At 43.6% G+C, this 19,561-nt stretch overlaps 1 protein-coding gene across 1 annotated transcript in view; it reads right to left on the minus strand.

Annotated features, from left to right (window-relative positions):
* Positions 1–6,177: 6,177 nt before the first annotated feature.
* The window catches only part of LOC126168597 (prolactin-releasing peptide receptor-like), a 493,078-nt gene continuing 479,694 nt past the window's right edge, over positions 6,178–19,561 (minus strand). Inside the window, exons 5-6 of the mRNA XM_049920573.1 lie at positions 15,182–15,352; positions 6,178–6,304 (exon numbers count right to left, since the gene is read on the minus strand). Of these exons, the coding sequence (XP_049776530.1) occupies positions 6,178–6,304; positions 15,182–15,352 (298 nt within the window). The remainder of the gene's footprint in view (positions 6,305–15,181; positions 15,353–19,561) is intronic.

Below are 19,561 nucleotides of genomic sequence, written 5' to 3' on the forward strand. Positions count from 1 at the left end.
TCAAAGTTACCTAAACCTTTCTTCTGTAATGGTGTGAACACGTGGCGACCTGCGACGTCACCCTCGGGCTTGTTGACGCTTCAAACAAAAAGGTGTTGACACTTGCACTCAGACGATGGCATTGTTGGTGTCAACGCAGCCACCCCTTCCCTTGGGATATTGATCCCCACACATTTCGCGGTCGGAAGCGACAGTTCGCAGTGTGATGAGCATTAGGACGATGTTCTTGATACTTTCAACACTGCTACCAACCCCTGGGCCTTTAAACCCTGATCTAAGGGCATCATAGGAATGCGCACCCACTGAACGTGATCTGACGCCACTGGAGTGTAGCGCAATCTCAATTTTGGCGCTGTTATACAGCTTGGAAGACCTAGGGGCTGTAAAAAACCATTCGACGAAATCTGTACGTGATCCGATATAGCAAAGGTTTCACATGGTTCTTCATCCCTCCCTTTTTGCTCCCTCCTTTGGCGAGCGTATGGAATGGGTTTAAACAATAAGATGTGCGTGAAAGCGCCCTTCTAAGACCCAACAGTTGGCTAACACTCTCGGTAACACCCACACAACTTAGATCAGCACGAAGCAAATATACCTGTCAGAAACTTCGTCACACATTCAACCACATCGCTGCTCTACTACCTGACTCTTAGGCAACACTTTCGACATCCCTCAGGTGGTGTTTGCCTGCCTCCAGGTGCTAGAGGGGCCGCAAGGCCCAATATTTGTCGAAGTTTGAGAGAGGTACATACGAGTATGTAACGGGCTCAAGGGGGTGTGTGTGGGCGGGACCTTGGCTGTAGGGAAAGTTTGGGGGGAGGTGACTTAGAGGGACTCTTTGCCGTTTTATTCATCACGCACATCATAATGGAAGACATGGTTTCGTTGACGCCCTTTATGGCACCCGCTGAGACCTTTTCGTATCGATACTGAGCAGCGGTATGTCTGAAATGTTTTCCTCGGCTACCATAAGGAAACAGCGTGATTTTAAAGCTGGACGGTTCCGACCTCCATCGCTGAGGCGTCTAAAGTGTGAAATGTGGGTAAGAAGGTGTGTGACGACATTCTCATCGTGTGACAGGTGCGAGTAGACTTTGATAGAATTATAGCAAAGTTTGGTGACAATGTGATATCAGTAACCCACCTTACAGTTCACATAAATGTAGCATGACACTGGTATAATAGAACCTCAAGATAGCGAGGTGCACATATACAGACGACGGTACAATCGCGTACACAAGGTATAAAAGAGCAGTACATTGATGGAGCTATGTTTGTACTCAGGTTATTCTTGTGAGAAGGTTTCCGATGTGATTAAGACCTCACGACGGGAATTAACAGACTCTAAACCCGGAATGGTAGTTGGAGTTAGACACATGGGACATTCCATTCCGGAAACGGTTAGGGAATTCAATATTCCGAGATCCACAGCGTCAAGAGTGGCCGAAAGTACCAAATTTCAGGCATTACCTCTCACCACGGACAATACGGTGGAAGACGACCTTCACTTAACGCAGAGAGTAGCGGTCTTTGAGTAGAACTGTCACTGTTAACTAACAAGGAACATTGCGTGGAATGTCTGCAGAAATAAAGAACATTGCGTGGAATGTCTGCAGAAAGCAATAAGGGACATATGACGAACGTATCCGTTAGGAAAGTGCGACGAAATTTGGTGTTAATGGCCTCTGGGCGCAGAAGACCGCAATGCCTCTACTGGGCTCGCGACCACTTCAGTTGTACTCTTAGACAACTGGACAGTTGGTAAGAGCTGATGGTAGGGTTGGAGTATGGTGCAAACCCCATGAAGCGATGCGAAGAAGTCTTCAACAAGGTAATGTGCAAGCTATTGCTGGCTCTTTAGCGGTGTTTCTATAAAACTGATCATTCACAGGAAATGAACATATTCGGTTACTTGGAGACCATTGTGAGCCATATATGGACATCATATTCCTAAAAAGGGGTGGAAATTTTATGGATGACAATGTACCATGTCACTGGGCCACAGTTGCTCGCGATTGGTTTGAAGAACATTCCAAATAAGTCGAACGAATGATGTGTCCACCCAGACCGTCCGGCATGAATCTCATCAAACATTTATAGGGCGTAATCGAGAGGCCAGTTCGTGTACAAAATCCTACACCAGCAACATTCTCGCATTTATGGACGTCTATAGAGGCAGCATGGCTGCAAGGGACGTTGAACGACGTGTTGAGACTATGCCTTGTAGAGATGCTCCACTAAGCCGGGGAAAAGGAAGTCCGACACGACATTAGGATGTCTCCCTTTACTTCTGTCACCTCACTGCACAGGAGAACGTTGTCGTCATCCTTGAGCCAAATTGATGTGTCGGAATTGGAGATAATTACAGGGTTTCGAAAGAATGATCCATTAATTTTGTTGCGGCGTGAGGAAATTTACTTAAAATACGTCTAGAGATAGGGCGCAGAAAATTTAACTAAGAAACAATCAGTTTGGGAAACCTTCATTGCGGCATTTTCAATTCAGTGACAGATTTTGGCCACATCTTTTGCACTGAATACCGTCCGTCTTTTCAGCTCAGTACAAGCTATTCACGTGAAAATTGCAACGCTGTCGGCTAATTATTTACCTGATTTCAGATTTAGAGGTGAAACTGTCATCTAGCCTAGGTTCAGTCTGAATACCAAAACGGTTTACTATAGAGGGTCCTATTTATGTGGTATGCTGATGTCTTCCTCCAACCACTGGACTCATGCAGCCAGTTAAAGGATGACCTACAAATTAACATCGGCATCGAACACTAAGAATTTCGGCGTTTTTATCAATGAGAAACATGAAAGAATTCGAAAGATATTCCTTAACTTTTACGACTGGGCCACTAAGCCAGGTAATTGCAACTGATGATTTGTTGAAAGTTGGATGTGAAATGTAGGTGAAGTTAGTCGCCGATTCGGATGCATTTGTTGAGTACTACCAGTAAATAAGGCGTGTTACGCATACATTCATGGACAACGGAGGAGGTTGGAGGGTGAAAAAAAAATGGTTCAAATGGCTCTGAGCACTATTCGACTTAACTTCTGAGGTCATCAGTCGCCTAGAACGTAGAACTAATTAAACCTAAATAACCTAAGGACTCACACACATCCATGCCAGAGGCAGGATTCGAACCTGCGACCGTAGCGGTCGCTCGGCTCCAGACGGTAGCGCCTAGAACCGCACGGCCACTCCGGCCGGCATTGGAGGGTGATGTGGCTACACTGTCGCAGACGCTGTACTGGTCGTCGGCTTGACAGGCCGAAGCATAATGGTAAGATTCGTGATTCCAGTGCATTTGATCGCTGTCGTACCCAGTATTGTGCACGAACTCGGTTCTTTCTGTGTTTTCTGTCAGAGTGAACTGTTTGTACCTCGATTCGGATAGGTTATTGCGGGAAACGAAATGTTGATACCAAGGTTTATGTTTCGTGTAGGGTGTAGCTTCTGCTTACTCACTTTACTTTTCGCGTCCGGAAGAAAGAGGTTACAATTTTTTTGGCCAGAATTCTGCAGTACTTGTGCCCTAATGGTGGCATGTAAAACATCTCCCAGAGAATAGGATTCGTCCATGTTTTGACATACCAGTAGGTGATTCGGTGTCTGGACTGCTCCGCAGTTGCGCGTAATGTCCTGCTCATACTCCCATGAGACAACATTTGTCCTTCACATCGAAAATCCTGTTATTATTTCAAAGGCTCTCCAAGTAGTGCAGGGTAACGTCCTTAGGAGCACTTACTTGCCATGGTGAAACACTTCGACATCTGGCTTGACACCTAATGGAAACGTTCGTTGTGAAAAATTTTCCTGGACTTCAGCCGACGTCTAGCAGCTGCATAATTGTACAGCAAGTGATTTGAGTCTTCATTTAGCTTCTTCTGTTCTGTTTCTCCCGCCACTTTGCGTCTTACTGGTGGAGAAGCACTACCAACCAAGGGGTAGATGTTCTGGACTAAGGTTGTTCTAAGGCACCCAGTAAGTGAGCGAATTTACTCGTTTAAGACCACGTCCACATGACTTTTGTGAGCCGATGCTCCCCAAATCTGTATTCCACAATCTCCCACAGAAAAACACACTTTTAGTACAGTTGACAAGAGAAACTGGCGATTTGTGCCCTCGTAAGGCAATGTTCCTGTTGCAGTCTTTTCCTTTCAAGTCCATACAATGTATTCTAAAGCATAGTATGCAGTATAGAACAATTCTCATGTATTTTAGGGTGTCGTAGTGCTGAATTTTCCATTCTTTCCATTTAATATTCATTTTGCTTCTGGTGACTCTGTGTAAGTGGAAACACATGCTTGTGTATTTTCTAGATTGTGATTTGGATGCTGATCTTCTGCCTATCACATGTTACACGGCGTAATTGAGGGATTTCCACGCTACAGTCAGGTATGTCGTCGAATGCGTCGTGAGAGGGGAGAGGTTCGATGTTTCAGCGATAGAAATGACGTAAATTAATTACAACAGTTGCAGTTTAATTGGAAGTATAGACAGTAAATATTCTGGTGAGCAGTTCGAGATGTGGAACCCTAAAGGAACATATCGGAAGTACTGATCAAACACCTTCAACAAATAATGTACAAGGTAATAGTAAACGAGTTGCGACATCTTCGCAATAATGTTTCACAGCGATCTAGCAAATATTTGTTTTGCTATAAATCTAATCATGGATCACAAAAATGTCTGTCATCCAAGACTGGATTTGCCACACAACAAAAATGGTGATGGTAAACGTAATTACAAATAGATTGTCACTTAAAGGAAACAGTTGGCAGTGAAAATGTCACGAACTAAATGAGTAAACGAGTCATTGGTCACCATACCCACAAGTAAACTGCTGTGCAAAAGTGAGAAACTAATACAGAATGAAAATACACCAGATCGGGGCATAATAGTTTTCTGTTGTTTCACTCTCGATTTATTTGCTTGTCCAGTATTAGTCATTAGTGGATAAGATATTGCGTGCTGAGACTGGTTCTCAGATTGGTGCATTGGGTCCGAAATTTCTCCAAAAAGAGAAGGAGATGTGTGCAACAGACTAGTTAATATAGGATGTGAAGCGCGGAAGATAGGTTGGTGCTAAATGTAAGACGGAGTGTATGTCTCTCAAGGGATTAGTACAGATTTAGAAAGGCAGAAATCCAGGCAAAATTAGCATAAATCAGGATGAAATATTTGCAGGTTAGGGCAATGGTAGAAGGATGTTGAACCTAGTCGAGTACTGCCAGTAGTTTTACTAGAATTCGGGCTTTCCGTTTTATGTTGATGAGTAGCATATTCCATGGACTAGAAATAAATGAGAGGAATGCGTCGGTTATAGGAGCTGAGGTGGAAATCGAGACAACAGAATCATCGAGTGGTTCAGCGAAAAATGGCGACTTGGTTGTTATGAGGATTTTTTTGAAGTTTTCGTACCAGTTCATGAGGATATTCAAGTATGGTTGGAGGGTTGCATATTATAGCGGGGGAGAGTGTTTGGTGATGTCGGCAGTGTAATGCAGGAAGTATGGGAGGATGGAGTTTGTGAAGTGTTTGGCGATGTCGGCAGTGTAATGCAGGAAGTATCGAAGGATGGAGTTTGTAAATGGCTGACGCTTACAATATCCGATGGAGGGGGGACGGCACAAAGTCTTGAACCACACCAGCAATAGGGTGAAAGAAGTGGCCTGCGGCAAGTCGTGTTGACAGTCCGCAGGCGCCACCATCTATTACGTACTGTCACGACTGCAGCTATCACCCTATTCGCCGATGACAGTCAACAAAAAATAATATCAAATATTGTTAGCAATAGGCATTTGATACCCCTGCCCCTTCATCGTGTCAAACAATAAGTCACCTGTGACTTGGTGGTCACATATCCAGAAGTAGTTCTTTGAAATGGACAATAATCGCGAAAGCCTACACTCCTCCATGAGGACCAACAGTACATCGGCGTCGATAAACATCGTAGATGTGAGTAATTTACACTGATTCACTGGGAATGGAAGTCTGCATCCAAGTATTTCTTATCCAAAATGGTAGCTGTACAAGGCTTCCTGACGTCGTAGATTGGGTCGGACACTTACAGGTAGCATACTCATTCGAACACATCTTTGTTCATCGTCTCCTCAAACCCGATGTAGAGCCGCACTGAGAAAAAGGCAATGAGTGTCCACAGCAGGTGACTCACCGCAGTACCATGAGGGGGCACAGCCAGAAGCCGAAGGCGCTCACCATGAGCACCAGGTACTTGTGCGCGCGCTTCTCCTCCACCACGTCCAGCTCTGCGTCGTACAGGCCGCAGCGGTCGCTCCTGTAACACGAACAAACAACTGTCGCTATCCTGTTGAGGCTGTTTCGTTTTCTGCAGATGGTAACTGGACGGTTCATATACAGCAAGAGCCAACACGATTTCGTCAAAATTTCGGAAGCTGCCCAGGGCTATTTTATTAGTATTCCTTTATAAGAGACAAGTGATCTACGACTCTTTACAAAATAATGCAAGTTATTTTATTACCTCAATCTCATTTCGTGTTTATATTGCATTAAAATATCTGTACGGCAGTGTAAATGTCACTGCTGTTGGTCTTGTTTTGAGACAAACTGCACTCATGCTCATAAATTAAGGATAATTGCAGACTGTGGTGCCACACAACGTGGCACTACACAAAACTGGTGCTAATAGAATAGGCACATAGGGAACACACACAACACGGATCAGTATTGGTGAGAAGTTGAGAAAACCGCCCCGAAACACATGTGCTACAAAACACCACTGTTTCCGGCGCATGTACCCCGACATCAATATGGGATATGATCACCATGCACACGTAACACAGGGCGCACAACGGGTTGGCATACTTTGGACCAGATGGTCGAGCATCTGCTGGGGTATAGCCTCCCATTCTTGCACCAGTGCCTGTTAGAGCTCCTGAAGTGTTGTAGGGGTTTGAAGACGTGCAGGGATACGTCGACCGAGAGCATCCCAGACGTGCTCGATGGGAATTATGTCTGCAGAACAGGCAGGCCACTCCATTCGCCTGATATCTTCTGTTTCAAGGTACTCCTCCACGATGGCAGCTCGATGGGGCCGTGCGTTAACATCCATCAGGAGGAAGGTGGGACTCACTGCACCCCTGAAAAGGCAGACATACTGGTGCAAAATGACGTCACGATACACCTGACATGTTACAGTTCCTCTGTCAAAGACATGCAGGGATGTACGTGCACCAATCACAGTCCCACCCCATACCATCAAACCACGACCTCCACACAGGTCCCTTTCAAGGACATTAAGGGGTTGGTATCTGGTTCCTGGTTCACTTCAGATGAAAACCCTGTGAGAATCACTGTTCAGGCTATACCTGGACTCGTCCGTGAACATAACCTCGGACCACTGTTCCAATGACCATCTACTGTGTTCTTGACACCAGGCTTTACGGGTTTTCCTGTAAGTAAAGCTGTGAGGTGGGGCGTGAGTCATGCTTGGGTAACTCAGTTGGCAGAGCACTTGCCCGCGGAAGGCAAAGGTCCCGAGTTCGAGTCTCGGTCCGGCACACAGTTTTAATCTGCCAGGAAGTTTCATATCAGCGCACACTCCACTGCAGAGTTAAAATATCATTATGGGTCATCAATATGTGTTCTCTGAGTCATTTTCAACACACAGTCACCATTAGCACGCCTGAAAACGTCTGCACACTTACTCGCTGCACCGTACTCTGACATGTACCAGTTAACCTCTGCGTATGTGGACTGCTGTCAAGGCCACCGTGCGACGACCGCAGATCAAATGTACCACGTGGTCACACTACGAGGTGATTTAAACCAGACAACCGCTCACCAAAGCGTTGTTTCACCATGTATGACCATTATCCTTAATTAATGAGCATGTGTGTAGTTTCATTCACAGACGACACTTAGTGTTGACAACAGTTTTGTCCACTTTAATCTTCAACCCTCAAGTTTGCATTCAGTACTGTTCGGGTTTGATTTTCCCAGAAGAGTCAGTTTTCTGTAAACAGTGGAATACAGCAAGGTGGATTAACGACTACGAGTTAGCCGATAAATACCTCATGTATTTCTACGCCGGGCAGCTCCTGCAACTACTGTAACCACTCGACAGTACTTTTGTATTTATGCATTGGCTATGGTTTGTGTTGTACATTTTGGTGATAGTACGAATACACTTTTTTTAACTTTCTGAAATGTTTTCAAATGAAGAAGAGTACCGGGCTAAAATACTGGAAAATCTGATTACTTTTATTTGTCTCTAACTAGACACCGGGGACTGCGGGTCCCTTAAACCAAAATATTCGGAAAATATTCCTCAAAAACTTCGCGTCAATTTGGCTTTTAAGACAAAGTTATTCAGACCAGGCTATTCGGTGCCTCAAGGACCATCTGCTTCAGCAAGAAGAAAAATGTCAACGACATTCAAACAATTATAATATCATTATTTTTTTAAATTATTGCGAGAACAACAGTTATTCATCAGAAAAATAATTGATATAACTATTATGTAGACAAGACAAGAACTTACCAAGGGAAAGCACTTTGAACATTGGCTGTTTCGTACTTTTCCTCCGGCAGTTAGAATGGCGCGCCGGCCAGACATTTATGTAAATTCTGTTTTAACTCGTACCTACTCCACGATAGATTCACAGAACAGATTATTATTCATTTCTGTGAAAGAGCACACTCATCGCTTTGCAGTGCTTTAGATAGCGTGGCATTGCAACGTCGGTCATGCGACCCTCCACCGTTGACGTAAGACATACCGGTGCAGTGGTTTCTATGTGCCAATCGGCTCTATGGAATCAACGCAGAAAGATGGAACCACGTGAGTACGTGACACTTAGCTAGAAAGGCGATACCGCTTTTAGATGAATGCATGACCACACCACATATCAGGTCGCCCGATTTATTGGTGCAACAACGCTGCCTGTCCAATGTGTCTCACGGAATGGTGTACCACTTGCAGCCATGTAAAACGACGTAGGGGGATGGTTGCAAAAAGATCGTCATCTAGCACATCCTCAATTTTCTTTTCCATTCATATGTATATTATTCTTGTCAGTAACTTGGATGCATGACTTGTTAAGCTGATTGTTTGATAATTTTAGCACTTGTCAGCTCTTGCCGTCTTCGGAACTGTGTGGATGATGCTTTTCCGAAAGTCAGATCGTATGTCGCCAGACTCATACATTCTACACACCAACGTGAGTAGTCGTTTTGTTGCCACTTCCCCCAGCGATTTTAAAAATTCTGATGGAATGTTATCTACCTCTTCTGCCTTATTTGATCTTGAGTCCTTCAAAGGTCTTTTAAATGCTGATTCTAATCCTGGGTTCCCTATCTCTTCTAAATCGACTCCTGTTTCTTCTTGTAATATATCAGATAAATCTTCGCCCTCATAGAGGCTTTCAATGTATTCTTTCAAACCTATCCGCTCGCTCCTCTTGATTCAACAGTGGAATTCCGTTGCACACTCAATGGTATCACCCTTGCTTTTAATGTCACCGAAGGTTATTTCGAGTTTCCTGTATGGTGAGTCGGTCCTACCGTCAAGCATTTGTTTTTAGATTTCTTCACAATTTTCATGTATCTATTTCGCTTAGCTTCCCTGTACTTCCTGTTTATTTCATTCGTCAGCGAGTTGTAATTCTGTATTCCTGAGTTTCCCGGAACTTGTTTGTACTTCCTCCTTTCATCGATCAATTGAAGGATTTCTTGTGTTACCTATGGTTTCTTTTTTGTACCGATGTTTTCCTTGCCCACTTCTGTTATCGCCCTTTTTAGGGGCGTCCATTCCTCTTCAAATGTACTGCCTACTGAGCTATTCCTTATTGCTGTATCTAGAGAACTTCCAGCGTATCTCATCATTTCTTAGTACATCCGTATCCCACTTCTTTGCATAATGATTCCTCCTGATTAATGTCTTAAACCTCAGCCTACTCTTCATCATTACTATGTTGTGATCTGAGTCTACATCTGCTCCTGGGTACGCCTTAAAATCCAATATCTGATTTCGAAACCACTGACTGACTGTAGTGTAATCTAACTGAAATCTTCCCGTATCATCTTGCCTGTTCCAAGTATACTTCCTCTTCTTGTGATTCTTGAACAGAGTATTCGCTATTACTAACTGAATTTTATTACCGAATTCAATTAATCTTTCTCCTCTCTCATTCCTTGTCCCTAGTCCGTATTATCCTGTAACATTTTCTTCTATTCCTTCCCCTAGAACTGCATTCAAGTCCCCCATGAATATTAGGTTTTCATACCCCTTTACATACTCTATTACCCGTTCAATGTCCTAATACACTTTCTCTATCACTTCATCCTTAGCTTGTAACGTCGGCATGCATACCTGAACTATCGTTGTCGGTGTTGGTTCGCTGTCGATTGTGATAAGAGTAACCCTATCACTGAACTGTTCAGAGTAACACACTCTCTGCCCTACCTTTTATTCATAACGAATCCTACTCCCCTTATACCATTTTCTGCTGCTGTTGATATTACACTATACTCATCTGACCAGAAATGCTTGTCTTCTTTCCACTTCACGTTACTGACCCCTACTACATCTAGATTGAGCCTTTGCATTTCCCTTTTCAGATTTTCTCTTTTCCCTACCACGTTATAGCTTATGACATTCGACGCCCCGACTCGTAGAACGTTATTATTTCGTTGATTATTCCATATTTCCATCATGGTAACCTCCCCCTTGCAGGTCCCCTCCTGGAGATTCGAATGCGGGACTATTCTGGAATCTTTTTCAATAGGAGAAATCATCATGACACTTCTTCAGTTACATGCCACATGTCCTGTGGATACAAGTTATGTGTTTCTAATGCAGTGGCTTCCATTGCCTTCTGCATCCTCATGCCATTGAACTTTGTTGATTCTTCCGCCTTTAGGGGTAGATGTCCACCCCTCGGACAAGAGAGTGCCCTGGACCTCTGTGCGCTCCTCCACCCTCTTTGACAAGGCCGTTGGCAGAATGAGGGAGACTTCTTATGCCAGAAGTCTTCGGCCGCCAATGCTGATTATTAATCAAAATGTAAGCAGCGGCGGGATTCAAACCCAGGCCGAAGACATTTTGACCATTAATCAAAGACACTACCCCAAGACCACGGGTGTATGATAAAGATACGCAATTCGTCAAACCACGAACAAAAAAGTGGTCACCATTAAGCCTTATTTATTGCAGCTCCCTAGAGATGTCAGGTTAATCACAGTGCGAGCAAATAACAAAGAACAATTACGTTCACGAAGTGTCAACACATGTTACAACTGAACTAAAATATTAACATCTCGACAAATGTTGGATAAAGGATCTGGAGTCAACAAGTTAGAAATAGCTCGTATTTTGAAGGCCAACTTAGTTCACCCAAGCCACAGAGTGATTGCCGATTGTTAATTAAGAAAGCAGGGAAGCACAATCGAAGGAATCATGCAAGCACCTATTGCCCTGATTGAGCTTGCAGTTACAGGTAAGTGTACTTGAATTAAAAATGTGAAAGTCGTAGAATAAATCTGATATCTTTGCGTGCCACTTAAAATTAGATTTGCGAACTCTGCTGTTGCACACCATACTTGGTGTTGCCAGTGCCCACGAGTCATTGCTGTGGTGTCTGCAAAGTTGTCTGTCCAGCAACGAAGGCTGCTCCCCATCGGAGCCCGGAATGATCCTCTGTCTCCCGTATTTCTTTTGCCAGGTGAAGTCTTGTACATAGCGCTGTCAGTAAAAACGAATTTTTACTCTTACTTAGTGCATGTGAGCTTTTGGATGATTCTACAGTCTGGAACCGCGCGACCGCTACGGTCGCAGGTTCGAATCCTGCCTCGGGCATGGATGTGTGTGATGTCCTTAGGTTAGTTATTTTTAAGTAGTTCTATGTTCTAGGGGACTGATGACCAAAGTAGTTAAGTCCCATAGTGCTCAGAGCCATTTGAACCATTTTTTTTTTGCATGATTGTGATCACCAATGACAGTGGTTCTTCATAGTTTCGACCAATCAGATATATTATAATAAGGCAGCATCTCCCTTCCATGGTCAGTTTTAAAATGATTAACAAATAGTGGGCATTTTTAATGCTTGGACTCAGTAATCCCCCCTGTCTGTCATATTTCATGTTCCACCCTATATGGCCTCCTCCATGTACACACAGGTGATTGCTTTCTCCCACTCCAGAATTTATTTATGTTAACGTATGGAGCGTTTCCCAGGTCTTTACAGTTTTGCGCTCCCTGTCCCTGATATCTTGTGGAAAAAAAGTTCTTCATTACTCAGTAGGCTCTCTTCGCTTAAGTTGCACGCACTATTGCCAACCAAGAAAGTGATGATGGCACACGTCCATCGTGCCTCTCCTCACGCACAATACAAAAGGCCCACCGACTTCCTATCTGAAAAGGACCTGTAGGTACTAAGGACTAATGGCGCGACACTGGCCATGCTGTCTCTGTTATGCGAAGTTTTGTTCAACATACATTCGATATGACTCTCAACTACTCATTTAAATAATCTTCCAGAAGAAGAAATCAGCTTGGAATTTTAGTGGTTGGATGTGGAAATCAATGATGCTAATTTTATCAGTACACATATTCCCAGTTCTTGACCGAAATTAATTTAGATTAGCTGGATTTATTAATTTAATGGAGTTGGTGTATGATCCATGGAAATTTTGATCAGAACAGTCATGTATCATAAGGCTTCGAGAGCACGATTGGCCAGTAAGATGTTAGATAGAGCTTTGTGGCAAAAATGTTAGGCAGGGATCTTTCTATAATATTTTGAGTATGTTTTCCAATCACGAATATGGCACAGCTACTCCATTCATTTTACTGTGACCATGAACCACTGCGTCTATTCCTTTGTTCTCTATGAGGAAGTGTTACACTTTCTTGTACATCTTCATGATGACTCTGCTGTGGACACTCCATCTTTCTCTCAAGATAACAGCATCAGTGTTCGCAGGGCTGCAGGGAAAGTTTAACAAACAGTCAGACACCCTGTCGCACATCAAATTCTCGCTAAATCACGTTGTCTTACTTCTGCAGAAGCAGCTTCGCATTCTCTGGAACAGCACGTGAAATGTATCCATTAACACACTCGAAATTTGGGAACGATGCTATGTCATCATCAATGAATGAGTGAAGACGCCTGTGGGCACTTTTGTTTGCGGGAATGGGGCTGCTATCAAGAAGAGAGTCTGTGCTACACTATCACCGTGATGTCTCCTGTAACTAATTTATTTGCCATTGTGCATATTAGGCTCGTTTCAGTCAAATATAATATTTTTTGTTGGAATTTCCCCATAATTTGTTGTGTAACACTTCTAAAGCAACGTGCTGCTCATGTTTCACACCACAATGACAAAAATAGCAGAAGCCACACTGGAAGTTGTTACATTGGAGCGTAAGTTCGTAGTTTAATAAAGACATCTGTTACACATAACGGACTTGGGTCATCAATAATATATTCTTCTTGACTCTTTAGAATAGTTTGCCAACGTTCGAGTAGGTTTCCGTTTTCGGGAATGTAGAAATTATATGTTTTGCGGTGAAGGACTCGTCGAGCCATGTTCGGAGCTCGTTTTGATCCTGAAAGGAAGTTCCTGAAGGTTATTCGATAGAGAGCGGAGAAGGGGAAAATCTGAGGCCACTAGATTAGGTGAATAAGGTGGGTAGGTGGGTGCGGAATGACCTCTAATGGCAAGTGTAGTGTTTTTTGTCAGAACATCAGAATGCATCATTTCACAAATTCTTTGTGGTCGTTGTTGTTGAGCTGCGCCTGCAAGACGTCTCAGTTGTTGGAAAAAAAATATCAGCAGTGATGGTTAGATCTCGGAGAAGAACCTGTGGTACACCACCGTGTCGTTGTTCCGCCAGATACGTAACACTATCTTTTGTGGATGAGCGCAGGTATTTTCCAGGGAGTTGCTGTTTTGTTTGGCCTCAGCCTTTCCTTTCTGTTCGTTACGTTAGCATCAAGACATAATTTGTCGTCGCCAGTGACGGTACAGTATAAGAATGGTCGGTGTTGTTCACGAGCCAATTGGCGATCTTAGCGATTTTGGATTAGAGCCTGCGGTAACCACGCACACTTTTTTTGAACCTTCCTTATTGCATGTAAATGTCGGACGATGGTGGAATGAACAGAATTAATCACGTCTGCCAGTTAGCCGCCCGGGATTAGCCGAGCGGTCCAAGGCGCTGCAGTCACGGACTGTGCGGCTGATCCCGGCGGAGGTTCGAGTCCTTCCTCGGACATGGATGTGTGCGTTTGCCCTTAGCATAATTTAGGTTAAGTAGTGTGTAAGCTTAAGGACTGATGAACTTAGCAGTTAAGTCCCATAAGATTTCACACACATTTGAACATTTTTTTCTGCCAGTTATCGAGTGAGATGATGTGGATCATTGTGGATTTAGGCGCTTGAAAAATCTTCATCAAACTCCCAATGTCTTCCTCAACGTGGAGGGTCACTAATGCCAAAACGACCCTCCTTAAAACAAGAGAACCATTTTCTTACCGTGCTCTGTCAAATGGAATTACCGTCATACACGGCGCAAATGTTTCAGGCTCCCTCCTCTGCTGTCACCCATCTACTGATCTGAAACGGAAATATCTGTCGGAAATGTTCCGATTTCTCCACTTGATACTCCATTTTCTAGCGTCCACAGATCCACTCACTATCTTCAGATCACAAAATGATAATAGATAGACTTAAACAGCAACAGTGAACTATAAATGTAAATGACAATCGATAAACAGCCTCATAGTAACCGGAATACCAACATGCAAAGTAAAAACGCCAGGAACTTATGCACCAGCCTAATTTACTGTAGCCGAGCGGTTCTAGGCGCTACAGTCTGGAACCGCGTCACCGCTACAGTCGCAGGTTCGAATCCTGTCTCGGGCATGGACGTGTGTGATGTTCTTAGGTTAGTTAGGTTTAAGTAGTTCTAAGTTCTAGGAGACTGATGATCTCAGAAGTTAAGTCCCATAGTGCTCAGAGCCATTTGAACCAGCCAATTTACTGTACACTGAACACGACGTAGTCTTTGCAGCCTTGTGAGTTGAAGGCTGTTGCAACGACTGAGAGCACACGCAAGGGTGGTGAGGAGTGCGGTGTGAGCCTGAGGGTGTGCCGAGGCTGCTGCTAGCGACTTGCGGCAGCCGCCTGCCGGATCAGCGCCGGTATCACGCAGGCGGGGATCATGCGGCACTCGCCGCGGCCTGCGGGCTGCGGGCTGCGGGCTGCGCGGTGTCGCGCTAATGGCGCGTGCTGCGCCACTAATTCAGCCTCGGAGGAGCGCCTCGAGGCGGGCCCTGAACGCAGGCGGTCGGGAATGCTTCTGCCCAATATCTCCCAGTGCAACATAATCTGGCTTGATTCGTAATAGTGCTGCAATGTCTTCTACGAAGAGAGTGGCGGATCATCTGTTCGCAGTTTTTTCTTACAATGTCACAAGACCAAAATGCCTGTTTGCTCGATATTCACACGTACAAAGGTAGATACTGTGGTTGACCATTTTTAGAATCCGAATCATCGTGAATCCCTAAGAAAGTAGTTGGACATAATTAATGATATTCAATGGAATTTCATAACATTACACGCGAAGAATTTATTCCCATTCTCTGGGACACTGTTTTGCAGCACAGTGGTCTCTTAACTGTTTTCTTCTTCTTATTTTAATAAAAGCGATAGTTGTTACTGATATTCAAATATTATGACTGTAGACTCCATGTTGCTTCATGCTTATGTTCATTAAACAAAGCCAGGATATAAGTGTGCCACTTTCGTGGAGAGAGTTAGCTGTCATAAAAGTTTTGTCGGTGCACGGTCGCATCATGTTGCAACAAAACACCTGCCACCGATGTTTCGGACGCGGTTGCAGTTGCTTCTTATTGGTCTACTGTCATAAAATTTCGTCGTAATCCCGCTAGTGGGTTAATATTACGTCACAATTCGGGAAGGGGCGGAAAACTTCCGACAAATGAGATCAAAAAGTTCAGATGTGCGTAAAATCTTATGGGACTTAACTGCAAATGTCATCAGTCCCTAAGCTTACACACTACTTAACCTAAATTATCCTAAGGACAAACACACACACACACCCATGCCCGAGGGAGAACTCGAACCTCCGCCGGGACCAGCCGCAAATGAGATCAACCATATGAATAACTAATGAATATTATATTATGACGTAATATCAAGCCCAGTAGAGTGAACTTACTGAAGTACAGGATGACTCAAAATGTAGGCAATGGAACGAAAGTATTCCTGTAACTACTGTAATTACTTTATTTTAGAAATATTACTTTATTTTAGAAATATTACTTTATTTTAGAAAAACACATACAGAAGTGCGCTGCTCATGGTCTCGCGGTAGCGTTCTCGCTTCGCGAGCACGGGGTCCCGCATTCGAGTCCCGGCGGGTCAGGGATTTTTCCTGCCTCGAGATGACTGGGTGTTGTTGTGTTGTCTTCATCATCATCATTCATCCCCATTACGGTCGGAGGAAGGCAATGGCAAACCACCTCCACTAGGACCTTGCCTAGTACGGCGGTGCGGGTCTCCCGCATCGTTCCCCTACGCTCCGTCACGGAGTATGGGACTTCATCATCACACATACAGAATGCAAGTTTAACTCTCAGAGCTAAGGTTGATAACAATGAAATAGTGGAAACCCACCGATGTTGTTCATAGTTCGCTTTAGTATTCAAAATGGCGGCATGTGAGCGATAGAGAAGACGTATTATGTCATAGAATTCTGCAAAACATCATCATCAATCGTTGTTGAAAGACATTTTCGGACAAAGTTTGGTAAAGTGGCACCACACTGTCACAATAATGTTAAATGGGCAAAGCACTTTGACTAGACAGGATGTACACGCAACAAGCAAACCGCGGGATGGCCATTGGTCGAGGATGAAATGGCAGAATTAATTTATTCGATCTATAAAAAAAGTCCCACAAAATCTTGTGTACGTATCTCTGATTCAAGGCTTACAGAATTTAAGGGTTGCGTGCGCTAAAACCAGCGGATAAACCAAAACTGATTTATTGATTTTCAAGCATAGATGGAGGTGGAGGTTTCGAAGACAGACTTGTGTTCTACAACGAACCCGCCTTTCACTTAAGTAGCAAAGTGAACAAGCGGGATTTGAGAAGATGGGGGTACAGAAAACGTGCATGCCTCTTTGGAACATGAACGTGATTCTCTGAAATTTAATGTATTCTGCACCACAAACTACCACAGAGTCTGGCCCTTTCTTCTTCTCAGAATCTACCTTTGCACATGAGATCCATCCCGATATGCTTTCTCTCTGGTTGATATCTCAGTTCACTTCGTTTTGCTACAGGATGGAGCCTCACCACATTGACATAACTTTGTACGTAGTCCTCTCAACGAACATCTTCCATAGCGCTGGATTGGTCATGCTCGGTCGAATGATGTGCCGTTCTGGTTGTGGCACCCCCATTTCCGCAGAACGTAACGTCAGATAGTCGGCGTGATTAATTATGTTGTTCGAGGTACATTGGAACTGGTCTGCCAGGAAATTCAGAATCGGATAGAAATCTGCTCTGACTCGAATGGAGCCCACATCGAACATCTGTAACTGTCCTTAGATACTGTGTCAGTTACTCTTTTAGTACACGTGTGTATTTCTGAAATTAAGTCGTTACTGGAGTCTTCTTCCTCAGTTCATATATAAGTGGACAACAGAGAACGTTGCACTAGTGCCAGAGGAACGCTAATGCAACCACCGACGAGACGTTCTGCTCTTCTTCATTTCTTCCTAGGCAAAAGCCCGTTTCCTTCAGTAGCCCTCAGTCTACCCTGAGGTTGTCGCGCCATCTTATCCTTGGACGGCTAATATTTCTTTTACCAGCTTGTAATTTCTTTGTTAAGATTCTCACAATCTTCCTTCATTTATCCTGTCTGTGTGTTCGTTCCATTCGTTCTTCCTCTTATGTGCTCCCTGATCAACGGAATTCGCTTTACATCCTTTTCTAGCGCTTTCGCTTCTCTCTCTATCTCGCAGCGTCATCCCTGTACTTCTTCGCAGAATTTTCACTTGCGTGATTTCCAGAAGTATTTTTGTTTTTGACGTTAACGATCTTGTCTAGACTGTGTATGTCACAAATGGTTTCACTATTGTTTTGTTCATTCCTGTTTTTGCATTTTTTTCCTATATGCTTTTTCTTCCAAATAGTATCTCCTACAGATCCTGCCACTTTATTTCCTTTTGCCACTTGTTTTCTAAAATTCCTGTTCGACATTTCCACTGCTGGACAATGCAATACGAAGATCATTACCTGTTGAATAATTTTTGGACCCACTTCCAGTTTGCATCTCAGTGGCTCCAGAGATGTAGTCATACTTTTGGATTTTTGAGTGAATCTGACCATATTTACTATCTTGGCTGCAACGTTAAATATGTATAAAAGTTTCTGTATATTTTCTCAGCTATTTGCCAGCAGAATTGGATCGTCAGCATATCAAATAATTTTTATTTCTTCATCCCCTATTCTACAACCATTACCAGCCAATACCTTCTTAATCACCTCGTCCATCACTATATTAAAAAGTAGTGCGCTCAAAGAATCACTTTTTCTAATACCACTATTAACTGCTATGCACCTAGTTACCCTGGAAACAATTTTCTCCTGGATACAATTATTGAAATAAATTTCTTCTGTTGTTATTATTAAGTCGGAACCGTAATATTGGCGGCAGTTATTTTATTCGCGATGCATTTATACATCCTGAAATCTTGTAAATGTAGCACGGTTCTAGCTTTGATAGCGCATTATTAATTTAGATTATACCGCCCTCTGCTGCGAATGATGTTTTCATCATTGGAGTGACATGATCGCCCGAAATTTACTCATAGGCCGTACTAGTAGAATTCGCTAATGACCACAATACGGTCTGTAATACCTGATATTTCGTATGGAGGAACATTGGGTACAACGTGCAGTTGTGACCATTGGAGACATAGTACAAGACTGGATAAGGCAGTCTCTGAACAAGAATGAGGTTGACTGTCAGAAACAACAGAGACCCTAAACCTATTCGCCTAAATATGATATAAATCTCAAAATTTCTGGGTGAGTGTTCGGTGACTTAATACGCAACGCATTACTGGAAGATGACACTTTGGATACTGCTCTTCTCCCTTCATGTGGTATATACGTCGTATGGTATGCTCCGGCCCAAAAACACACTCTCGGTATCATATCACATCTTCTCACTGATCAGTCTCCCACATTATGCGCTCCTTGAACTATTGAACACCCTCCATGGTGCCATCTGGTTTACAACACGTTTCGTAATAGCAGGTGTAGCACGAATGTTTAGATTACATAGTTCCCACCGCAGTGCGCTTCCTGGACATGCGTTTAGCTAGCAGTCACTTTTAGTTTTACTGTGAGTGTTGACAAGACAGTTGCATTAAGAAACCTTCTCTCTCTCTCTATCTCTCTCTCTCTCTCTCACACACACACACACACACACACACACACTATAAAAGAGTTACTTTTTGCTTTTCGTGGA

This window comes from Schistocerca cancellata, chromosome 1, assembly GCF_023864275.1.
Source record: "Schistocerca cancellata isolate TAMUIC-IGC-003103 chromosome 1, iqSchCanc2.1, whole genome shotgun sequence".
NCBI lineage: Eukaryota > Metazoa > Arthropoda > Insecta > Orthoptera > Acrididae > Schistocerca > Schistocerca cancellata.